Source organism: Mauremys reevesii, linkage group 9, assembly GCF_016161935.1.
Source record: "Mauremys reevesii isolate NIE-2019 linkage group 9, ASM1616193v1, whole genome shotgun sequence".
In the NCBI taxonomy this organism is placed as follows: domain Eukaryota; kingdom Metazoa; phylum Chordata; order Testudines; family Geoemydidae; genus Mauremys; species Mauremys reevesii.
This window is the reverse complement of record NC_052631.1, coordinates 9,164,648-9,177,078: the sequence shown is the minus strand read 5'-3', so window position 1 is coordinate 9,177,078 and position 12,431 is coordinate 9,164,648. Positions and strand designations below refer to the sequence as shown.

Here is a 12,431-nt window from a genome sequence, read left to right as displayed (position 1 = left end):
TTGTTCCTCACACAGCTTTACTCGTGTAGCTTAGTTCTGAGCTCAACCTCCATTCCACTAAGGGTCTCTTGAGTCAAGATTAGTAATTGTCCCCTAAGCCCACCTTTACATTCAGATGTTGCCAGTCTCCACATGAACAAACTGAGATTTAAAATGAAACTAGAGTTTTATTTTGCTTTTGACTCTAAACCCACCTCCTCTCTCCATAGGTGAAAATGCATGAACCCAGTGGATCACCTAACTCATTTAAAAAATAATAATAATAATAATAAATCTTTGTCCATTTTAATGGGGAGTGACACATTTTTATAACACTTAATTTTTGTGCCCTGCAATATCCTGAGGAACTGTCCAGATTGAGGTGTTAGAAAAGGAAGTTTTTCAAACAAATTGATAAATTACACAGTAATAAGTCACCAGGACCAGATGGTATTCACCCAAGAGTTCTGAAGGAACTCAGATATGAAATTTCATAACTACTACGTGCGGTATGTAATCTATCACTTAAATCAGCTTCAGTACCAGGTAACTGTAGCATAGCTAATGTGGCACCATTTTTTAAAAAAGGCTCAAGAGGTGATACCGGCAATTACAGGTCAGTAAACCTAACTTCAGTACCAGGCAAATTGGTTGAAATGGTAGCAAAGAACAGAATTATCAGACACTTAAATGAATATGATTGGGGAAGAGTCAACACGGCTTTTGTAAAGGTAAATCGTGCCTCACCAGTCTATTAGAATTCTTTAAGAGGGTCAACAACTGTGGACAATGACGACGCAGTGGATATACCATACTTGGACTTTCAGAAAACTTTTGACAAGGTTTTCTGTGGGATAAGAAGGAAGGTCCTCTTGTGGATCAGTAATTGGTTAAAAGACAGGAAACAAAGCATAAGAATAAATGATCAGTTTTTAGAATGGAGAGAGGTAAATAGTGGTGTCCCCTAGAGGTTTCTACTGGGACCAGTGCTGGTCAATATATTCATAAATGATCTGGAAAAAAGGTGTCAAGTATCAGAGGGGTAGCCGTGTTAGTCTGGTTCTGTAGAAGCAGCAAAGAATCCTGTGGCACCTTATAGACTAACAGATGTTTTGCAGCATGAGCTTTCGTGGGTGAATACCCACTTCTTCGGATGCAAGAAGGGTAAAAAAAAAGGGTAAACAGTGAGGTGGCAAAATTCACAGATAATACAAAATTACTCATGGTAGTTAAATCCAGAGCAGACACTGAAGAGTTAGACTCATAGACTTTAAGATCAGAAGGGACCATCATGATCATCTAGTCTGACCTGCACATTGCAGACCACAGAACCTTACCAATCCATTCCTGTAATAGACCTGTAACCTCTGGCTGAGTTGCTGAAGTTCTCAAATCATGGTTTAAAGACTTCTAGTGTTAATGGTGGATTCTCTGTAACTTGAACTTGCACGTGACCCGTGCCCCATGCTGCAAAGGAAGGCGAATAACCTACAGGGTCTCTGTCAATATGACCCAGGGGAAAATTCCTTTCTAACCCCAAATATGGCCATGAGTTAGACCCTAAGCATGTGGGCAAGACCCACCAGCCAGACACCTCAGAAAGAATTCTTAGTAGTAACTCAGAGCCCTCCCCTTCGAGTGTCCCATCACCAGCCATTGGAAATATTTGTTGCTAGCAGTTGCAGATCAGCTACATGCTCTTTTAGGCAGTCTCATCATACTATCCCCCTCATACATTTATCGAGCTCAGTCTTGAAACCAATTAGGTTTTTTTGTCCCCACTACTCCTTGGAAGGCTGTTCCAGAACTTCACTCCTCTGATGGTTAGAGTTACAAAGGGATCTTGCAAAACTGGGCGACTAGGCAACAAAATGGCAAATGACATTCAGTGTTGATAAATGCAAAGTAATGCACATTGGAAAACATAATCCCAACTATACATACAAAATGATGGTGTCTAAATTAGCTGTTGCCACTCAAGAAAGAGATCCTGGAGTTATTGTGGATAGTTCTCTGAAAACATCGGCTCAATGTGCAGCAGCAGTCAAAAAAGCCAACCATGTTAGGAACCATTAGGAAAGGGGTAGATAATAAGACAGAAAATATCATAATTTCACTACATAAATCCATGGTACGATCACATCTCGAATACTGCATGTAGTTCTGGTTTTTCCATCTCAAAAAGATATATTGGCATTGGAAAAGGTACAGAGAAGGGCAGCAAAAATTATTACAGGTATGGAGCAGCTTCCATATGAGGAGAGATTAAAAAGACTTGGATTGTTCAGCTTGGAAAAGAGAGAACTGGGTGGAGCAGCATGATCGAGGTTTATAAAATTATGAATGGTGTGAGGAAAGTGAATAAGGAAATGTTATTTACTCCTTCACATAATGCAAGAATCACGGGTCACCAAATTAATAGGCAGAAGGTTTAAAACATAAGGAAGTACTTCTTCATACAATGCACAGTCAATCTGTGGAACTCACTGTCGGTGGATATTGTGAAGGCCAAAACTATAATGGGATTCAAAAAAGAATTAGATAAATTCATGGAGGCTGGGTTTGTCAATGGCTATTAGCCAAGGTGGTTTGGGATGCAACCCCATGCTTTGAGTGTCCCTAGCCTCTGACTGCCAGAGTGGACAATGGGAGGATCACTCGATGATGGCCTGTTCTGATCATTCCCTCTGAAACACTTGACGTTGGCCACTGTTGGAGGCAGGGTACTGGGCTAGATGAACCATTGGTCTGACCCAATATGGCCATTCTTTATCCTCTTGGAAACTTGAGAGAAGCATTTATTTTCCTATCTGCTTTATCAAAGTAGATTTTTATTTACTACTGTAAATGATCCACTTGGTGCTGCCCAATCTTTGTCTGTTATAGTATACTTCTTGGTATAAAATATGTTTCCAGGCTGAAATCCTGTCTGGCTGTATAATAGCAGAACACAAGTTATCTAGCTCAGACTTGAATTGGCCATATATTTTAACTCTGGTAAATTGGAGAGTAAAAAGATCATAAACAGGCCCAGCTGTGGCCCAAGCTATTTTCTCTAACCTTTAACTTTTTAAAATTCTGTGCAAGATTTATTTGGTAGTGCTTCCCAAGGCAATGAGTTAAATTTCAGGCAAACCTAATAACGTTCTTAAATTAATATTAATGTTTTGAATAACTGTTTGCCTCTGTATCCTTTCTATGCAGCCCTTTAATACAGTTAGTTTATTCTGTAAAGTAGCACTGTTCCTGCAGTAGAGAAAAACCCATGCAGGCCCATGCACAGATTTTTAGCGTTTGCACTGAAGTTGGCATCACAGCAGTGGTAGCACAAATTGTAAAATCTGCAAGGTTCTCTTGTGGAAGACAGAAAGCAGTACTGTGAGGAAAGGGATTGTTTAATTTATGTGCCGGAGATAAAGCCCTAGGAAACTTGTGCTTTCAGTTTTCGGTTTGAATTTAAGATGTCTTTTATCCTACTTTTATATTGTTGTAAGCTAGTTCTTTGTATGGTGTAAAAAAGCAGTTTTGTATAATATATTTCTTAACTCAACTTGGTAGGAGAAAAAAATCTTGTTTTCATTTGTTAAGAATCTTAACATCAAAATATATGATGCACACTACCAACTGCAAGATAAATTCTCTTCTCACCATGGATTTTCTGTCTGCATTGTATGTCAGTATTGCCACCTTTTAGGAGAACTGTTTCTGACATCAAGGGGAGTTTTGCACATAGAATGACTATAGAACACGTAATAAAGATCCTCACTGATTTACGCAATTTTGCTCATGTGGTGTAAAATGTTATTGTCTCTGGTTTTATAAGATTTTAAGAATAATCTGGTACTAACATTATTCTCATTCTCTTTTCCTATAGCTTATGATAGATACACCTACCAGTCCTATTACAAGCGGATTGCCATTATTCTTTGTCATAACTGTAACAGCCATAAAACAGGTCTGAAATTTGCCTAATTAACATGATTCCTTTTTAAACATTTTCTTTAAATAATGTAGTCGGGATTTGTTAGACATTCTAAGCAGTAAAGCGCACACATAGTTTCTAGAAAGAAATCAGTAAATGTGTTTAAAATGTTGCCCACCAGAAGCTTAAACTGGGGAGCTCTGCTTAGCTGTCAGGCACCCAATGACTCATTGTAACACCCTTAAATGCACAAGAATGACTGTCAAAAGGCATTTTTGTCTAGGCTTTGTATGTCGGTTGTTATAAGACCATTTCCTAACGCCTCTCACTTATTTGCTTGGCATACCTCAGTACACATTATAAAGGAATCCTCGTACATAATACAGACCAGGAAAGAGACTTGGGGTGGATAATGCATTAAAAGTACCTGTGCGATGTTTGGCAGCGGTTAAAGCAGCCCCAAGAGTGGGGTGGTAGAGAGCTTTTCTTGCCAGTATAGAATGGTGCCCTAGGCAGGAAAGGCTTAAGTCCTCCCCTGGGTCAGAAATATATAGGCATTCACACAGCTGTCAGATGAATGGAGGTAACCACTTTACAGTTGCATATTGATTAGAAGCAGAAATTAAATTAATATCCTAACCTACAAGTCTACTGAGGCCTTTTTCTTGTTCAGCTAATTAAGACAAACAAGTTTGTTTACATTTACGGGAGATAATGCTGCCCTCTTCTTATTTACAATGTCACTTGAAAGTGAGAACCGGCGTTCTCATGGCACTTTTGTAGTTGGCATTGAAAGGTATTATGTGCCAAGTATGCAAAACATTTGTATGCCCCTTCATGCTTCAACCATTATTCCAGAGGGCATGCTTCCATGCTGATGATGCTCATTTAAAAAAATAACACATTAATTAAATTTGTGACTCAACTCCTTGGGGGAGAATTGTATGTCTTCTTCTGCTCTATTTTACCCGCATTCTGCCATAGATTTCATGTTATAGCAGTCTTGGATGATGACCTAGCACAGGTTGTTTGTTTTAAGAACACCTTTACCGCAGATATGACAAAACACAAAGATGGTACCAGTGTGAAATTTCTAAAGATAGCTACAGGACTTGACCCAAAGTTTAAGAATCTGAAGTGCTTTCCAAAATCTGAGAGAGATGAGATGTGGAGCATGTTTTCAGAAGTCTTAAAAGAGCAATACTCCAATGCAGAAACTACAGAACCCGAACCACCAAAAAAGAAAATCAACCTTCTGCTGGTGGCATGTGACTCAGATGATGAAAATGAACATACGTTGGTCTGCATTGCTTTGGATCACTATCGAGCAGAGCCCGTCATCAGTACGGACGCATGTCCTCTGGAATGGTGGTTGAAGCATGAAGGGGCATGTGAATCTTTAGCGCATCTGGCACATTAATACCTTGTGATGTCGGCTACAACAGTGCCATGTGAACGCCTGTTCTCACTTTCAGGTGACATTGTAAACAAGAAGTGGGCAGCATTATTTCCTGCAAATGTAAACTTGTTTATCTAAGTGATTGGCTGACCAAGAAGTAGGACTGAGTGGACTTGTAGGTTCTAAAGTTTTACATTTGTTTTATTTTTGAATGCAGTTTTTTTACATAATTCTACATTTGTAAGTTCAACTCTGATGATAGAGACTGTACTACAGTACTTGTATTAGGTGAATTGAAAAATACTATTTCTTTTGTTTTTTACAGTGCAAATATTTAATCAAAAATAAAGTGAGCACTGTACACTTTGTATTCTGTATTGCAGTTGAAATCAATATATTTGACAATGTAGAAAACATCTAAAATATTTAAATAAATGGTATTCTATTATTAACAGCACAATTGCGATTAATTTTTTTAATTGCCCATTAATCACAATACCCCCTTTTTTTTTTATTCACTTGACAGCCCTAGTTCCTAGTGCATATTCTTTTTCGGAGTTGTGTTGCTCAGAAACAAAAGAATTGTAATGGCACTGGGATTTACATGACCCAAATAAGCCTTCCATTCTTTCTCCTTCATTGTTCCACACACTCAAAGAATTGGGTTAGCCTTCTGAGTATTAGAGGAGTATTTGCAACATAACGCTATACACTTGGAAAAGAATACGGTATTTTGGGGTTTTTTTCTTCATTCATTGGTTGTGTGGGATCGTCCAATATCAGGTCATTTTTTAAATAAAGTGTTCTGTATCCAGGACACTTTAACCCATAAGAAAAAAAATCTCATGCAGTGACTGAATTAAGAGTATAATTGGGGGAAAAATGCTTATATTTTATATATAATAAACACCATGTATGGAGATATCATCAATTTTATATATTAAGAACCAGCTGATAGGGGTATGATAGGTTTATCATCTTTGACGGACTCAATAAACTTTCCATAGAAATATTTCCTCTGTCACAGAAAACTGATCTTTTGCTGTAATCTTTAGAGGTAGTTGATGAACACACTTTTGGTAGTTTGAGTAGCATTCAGCTTTTTATATAGAAATGGTAAATATAAATCTGCTGCAGGCTTTGCTTTTTATCAAGTCAAACTTTTTAAAATGTTCACATCTGAATTTTATGCACAGCTGTGAGCTTGCTTATTCGTCCACCAGGCCTACTTTTGTAACTTTGAATTGAGAGTACAATACACACACACTTGTGAAAGAAACATTAGTAGAAAAATTATTTAACAGTGAATCATAGCCAGAGTTAGTCAGGAAACAGCAAAATACATTGCTGCTAAAAATTACTGGCTCAAGAACTTCCCTCCTATATACTTAGATTTTAAGCTTCTTGGGGCAAGGACTGTCTTTTTGTTCTGTGTTTGAGAACACCTAGCACAATGGGGTCCTAGTGCATGACTGGTACTCCTGGGCACTACAATAGCACAAATAATATTAACATTAATCTTAGTTTCAGGAATACAGATAGCATACGTATGAATTCAATGGCTGGCCGATCCATTGCCTCCTGCATATCAATAGTATCTTCCAGGATATACCTATTACTGTCTGACCACAAATGTATTGGGAGGTGTACAAGCAAACAAGCAATATTTTAACTAATGCACAAAGAAAATATAAAACAGGACATGTACCCTCCTTTGATTTTTGGATATCTGGAGGAAAAAAGTTAGATTGTAATTCAGGTTGGTTAGTCAGTCTAAATCGTTGCCCTGGCACAGTCTGGATGAATTAAAACTTTGTACCTGACTGTTTTTCTCACGTACACTGTCATCTCCACTTGCTCAACAAACCATGAATGTCAACTCCACACCGTAGAAGTTAAAATCCCTTTGCAAGAACAGGTGCCTCGGCTGTTGCTTAGAAAGACACTAGAGCAAGCTCTCTAAGAATTGCACAGTTTAACAGAAAAGGGAGTTATTTTAATAAATCAGTAAATGAGACTGTGGCTGTATTCCCTACGCAGTTGCCTTAATCCACTTAGACATTGTGAGGCTCTCAGGTTGCATGAGCAGTTGTTTTAACTCTTCTTCAGGCACCTTCTCCTCAGATACTTTTGTTTTAAAATAGTAGTAACAGATTCCATAATTCTACATTATGACTGCACAGTGATGGGTGCAATAGAACCTGAATAGAACAGAGGTCTAGTGATATGCTCAAGTTCAAACCGCTTGTTGTTTGCAAAGCTATGGTGCCTCAAACTACTTTGTTACTCTTAGAAAAGTATATAGCTGTTAGGTTTCTAGTTTAAAATATAACGTTCAATCTTGTATTTCTGCAGGGTTATGAAGACTGGTTACGACATAAAGCAGACAATGAAGTAAATGGAGCTCCAGTTTATGTTGTTCGAAGTGGTGGCCTTGTAAAAACTAGATCAAAAAACATTAGGGTATGTGTCTAGAAACTAGAAGAAGACAGTGTATTTCTTCTTTAGAACTATAGTTATGCCAATTAGTTCATTTAAGCAAAATGCTAATTTGCTGCATTGCAATTTTATGTAGGCCTATTGTATTATAATTCTGAATAATTGTTAATTAATTCTTAATCTATTCTTTTTCAGAAGCATGCTCCCATTTGTGTTTATCTTTTCAGGTGGGTGATATTGTCAGAGTAGCCAAAGATGAGACTTTCCCTGTTGACCTTGTACTTCTGTCCTCTGATAGAGTGGATGGTTCGTGTCATGTTACTACTGCTAGCTTGGATGGAGAAACTAATCTTAAGGTTGGTAGTCTAAACATATGCGGTCTTCTAGTATGAAATGCAACATCTTTCTTGGTAGTCCATCGATCCGATGATGACAAATCTGTGCAGATCATCTATTGCTGGTCTCATGGTGTGCCCTCTGATGACTATACAAGCCAATTCTAGAGGTGCACGTTTTGCTGCAGATGGTGCATGGGAAGTTCGCGGTCAGTGGGTTGTGCGCTGCTGGTGCTCTGTGACGTCATTCGCGTGCCTCTTGTAGATACCGGCAGCGGTCTCCCTCAAAGGTGATGCAGGTATTTCTGACTGTTGCACGCCACTGTGTTCTGTCACTGGCGGCGTCCTCAAGGTCCTTAGGTTTGATACTGCTGTACTGCAGATTGGAACATAGAAATAAGGCAAATCAACTTTCAGCCTTTGCTTCCTTAAATGTATCTGTTAATGACTCAAATGGGAGGTTTTTGTGTGTCTAATTTTACTTTTATTAAAAATTTCTCACAGCTTCCACAATGTGCTAGCAGTTTTACTAAAAGAAAAGAGTGTGTCTAGGCTCTGTACTTACTGAAATATAGTTATTTTTTTATTTTTACTTATTTGAGCACATAGCAAGGCTATTTTTAAAATCACAATACGTCATAATCTGCTGTTTTACCTTGTTGTGCTACACATAAGATCTTATTCTGCCACCCTTACTCAAACTGAGTAGTACCCAACCCCCTTGAAATCAATGGGCTTATTTTTGAAGTAAGATGTACTACTCAATGAGAGTAAGAGTAGCAGAATCTGACTTTTAGTTATTAGGTGTGTCTTAATATATCAGAACTGTAGTCTCCCTGTTTATTTTTCTTTGGTTTGAGTTGCAGTATATTAATAGGACCAAGAATCTTGCTTGATCTGCTAATGTAAGAAATGTTATAAAATGGTAATTAATGTGGGTTTTTTCTGGTCAAGTTAATCACTTTTAAGGAACATTATTGCAGTACTTTAAATGGCAGTTTTCAATGTCACAGTGAGTGAAACATCTGTCAGTATACAAGATGTGATGCTTTCATATACAAAATCCATGACCCTTTTCAGGGTTCCAGAGGCTTTTCTTGACCAACGAAACGCCAGCAAACTAGTACTGTTCTGTATCATTGAGAAATTCTCATACATAGAGATGTGTGTTTTTCAGACTCATGTTGCAGTCCCAGAAACAGCAGTATTACAGTCAGTTGCCAACCTGGACACACTCGTAGCTGTTGTAGAATGTCAGCAGCCAGAAGCAGACCTATACAGGTGTCATTTTATTCTTCATAATTTCAAAGTTGATTTAAAAGCAAAATTTCTGATGGTTGTTAATGATAACGGATCTTGCTGAGAGGAAAGTTTCTCCACGTGTATTGTTGTACATTTCAGGTTTTATTAAACAAATTTAGGAATTTGTATGTAAATCCCTATGATGATTAAAGCTGCAAAAAGAGAGAGAGCCTTCTGATTTTTATTGTTTACATTTTAACACCAGCATGGTTCTACATCGCTAGATAAGCAGTAAATTTGTTCACAGATTTTAAAAGTAATGGTGCTTGAGCAGGAATTGTGGAAAAAGACAAGAGCTGTACATGGTTCTGCCAAACACTTCATTCCTGAATATTTAACACCCCTTTCTTTTGTTCTAAATTAAAGTGTCTCAAATTGTGTGATTTGTGTTAATTTTCCACTAAGAACATATACCCCAAAATTCACTTTCATTTACAGCCTATGCAGGATTTGAACTATGTTTCCCAGCAGCAAAAGATTAGTTTAATAAATCATTAACACCCACCAATATGTCTCATTTAAAAGCTACAGTCAGCAAGCAATGTGATAAACTTTTTAAAGGGTGTTTTCATAACAAATGTATGTTATATGTAGGTCTATGGCCCTGTAAATATTTCTGACTCATAGCATATTATTAACATTGCATGAATTTTTTATTCATGACTAGTTTTAATAGAAGCTGATAACTTTCATGTACATTAGTTTTAGTAATTATACTATATGGACAGTAGCTTATTTTAACTGAGTATTTGGATCCTTGTGGAATTTCAGATTCATAACATGAATGTATATTTGCTTAACTAGTTACTGAACACTGAATCTCTTAAGTGGATTGTAAAGGTCATAGAATTAGTGATGTCAGTAAGGAAGTACTAAACCAATGATCATGAACTTTAAAATCAGGGTGTTATAAGGCATACAAAATATATTTGACATATCCGACACCTAAGAATTTGAAAGTATGGTTTATTCATCCACATTGTTAGATGTGAAATTACTATTAATTTCAGATGGGAAAATGTACTGGTAACTTTTACCCTTTTTTCTTTTTTTTTTTTTTTTTAATTCTGTTTCTTGATTGGAACATGTAATCACTCTTTGGGGGGGGGGGGGTCAAAAGATACTTGTTACCTGATTTCATAAATTGAGTTGTATGGGTTATTTCTAAAATCACTCAGTTCATTTTCTTGAAGGGGGGGATGGTTCGTAGCTCTTGTTGACATACATTAACCTTGGTGATAATTTTGAGGTATTGCCCATTAATAAAACAGACTGTAAATCAAGGACAGGATATTCCATCTGGCACATACCACATTTATGTCATGTTTTCCTTGCATAAATGAAATAAAGATTTTTTTTTTATATTGGAGTTTGTACACCAACATACTGACATATGACCTTTTTTTTCATAGATTTGTTGGAAGAATAACTATAAGTCATCAAATTGAGGAAATTGTACGGTAAGTAAAATGTTTGTAAAGCTCACTTAGTAAAACTTAAAAGCTAAGTTAAGGTGATTGAACATGACTATTATAAAAGAGCATTATCATGGAATGGAAAAGGATAATAGTTTATTATCCAGATGCTAGTTCAACTCCATAGTTAAGGTTGAGTCAAGTAAAACTGGATTAGACAGTTGAAGTATTTAAACCTAAATTTACTTGTGTTTTCCAAAGATTAGTTTATGGTAATTTTAAGTGTTAGCTTCACCACTGGAATTAACTTGCTTTTTGTAACATTGGCATTTGAATGTTTTTAAAATGTGTGTATGAAGTTAGCATGTCAAATATGTGAGAAGTGTAGTGGCTTGATCATCAGAGGCACTGAGCAATCTCAGCTTCTGTTGAAATCAGTGGGAACTACTGGCTTATTACTGACTTTGGTTTTTTTAAACACGTTTAATAAATGTGCACTTGCACTAGGTATTTAATTACTTAAATGTTGCAGCGCATATAATCCCATGTATTGCAGTAAATGCACCTCACCTGTGGTAGTGAACATGCCTGGTGTAATAGGTTTTCCTGTTCCATTAAATGGAATATCCATTTAAAATGCAGCAAAAATTATCAAAAGGGTCAAGCAATAAAGAAGTTCAGAGATTTAAGACCAGATTTTCAACTGATAGTAGCTCCCATATAGGCACCTAATAGAAGTGCCCAGAGTTTCAAGAGTGCTTAGCACCCAGATTGCAAGTAGAGCTGGTGGGTGTTGAGACCTCTTGAAAAGTTGGTCCTCTCTGTCTTTTAAAATGTGCTTTTCTACATAAGAGATGTATTCATTAAAAACCAGTTCCTTCCTACGACTTGTTTGATATTTTAATACCCAAGAAGTTCATTCTTAATTGTTTTCATTGTTCAGGCATAGATCTTTCATCCCTAAGGCCTATCTTCTGTCCCCACACTTCATACAAGACTTTAGGCAAATCATTTATTCACCCTGGACTTCAATTTACTCATCTTTAAAATTGACATATTTACTGAGTTCACAGCCAAATTGGGAGGCTTAATTATATAAATTTTTATATCTTCAGATAGAAGACATTATGTAAGTGCTCAATTATAAACTTTTAAAGCAGCAAAGAATCCTGTGGCACCTTATAGACTAGCAGGCGTATTGGAGCATGAGCTTTCGTGGGCGAATACCCACTTCGTCGGATGCATGTACTACATCCGACGAAGTGGGTATTCACCCACGAAAGCTCATGCTCCAATACGCCTGTTAGTCTATAAGGTGCCACAGGGCTCTTAGTCTGGATCTGTAAAAGCAGCAAACATGGCTACTCCTCTGAAACTTGTTAGAGATTATTCAGTTAAGTGGGAAAAGAGCTAAAAAAAAAAAATCAGAACCAGTTAAGAATGAACTTTTTGGACTGGTTCTGATTTTTTTAATCCCTTTTTCCACGAACTGAATAATCTCTGAAACAAGTTTATAGTTCAGCACTTATATAGTGCCTTTTATCTGAAAATATAAAAATCTTTATAAATGTGAATGAATTGATGCTCTCAGTACTGCTGTGAGGTTGGTAAATAGTCTGTCAGTTTTAACGATGAGTACA

At 37.0% G+C, this 12,431-nt stretch overlaps 1 protein-coding gene across 6 annotated transcripts in view; it reads left to right on the top strand.

Moving 5' to 3' along the window:
• The window catches only part of ATP11B (ATPase phospholipid transporting 11B (putative)), a 92,872-nt gene that overhangs the window by 22,198 nt on the left and 58,243 nt on the right, over window positions 1-12,431 (top strand). For all 6 annotated transcript variants that reach the window (XM_039488194.1, XM_039488190.1, XM_039488193.1 and 3 more), the window contains exons 4-8: window positions 3,854-3,934; window positions 7,656-7,763; window positions 7,967-8,095; window positions 9,252-9,355; window positions 10,789-10,836. In XM_039488194.1, coding sequence (XP_039344128.1) covers window positions 3,854-3,934; window positions 7,656-7,763; window positions 7,967-8,095; window positions 9,252-9,355; window positions 10,789-10,836 — 470 coding nt within the window. The remainder of the gene's footprint in view (window positions 1-3,853; window positions 3,935-7,655; window positions 7,764-7,966; window positions 8,096-9,251; window positions 9,356-10,788; window positions 10,837-12,431) is intronic.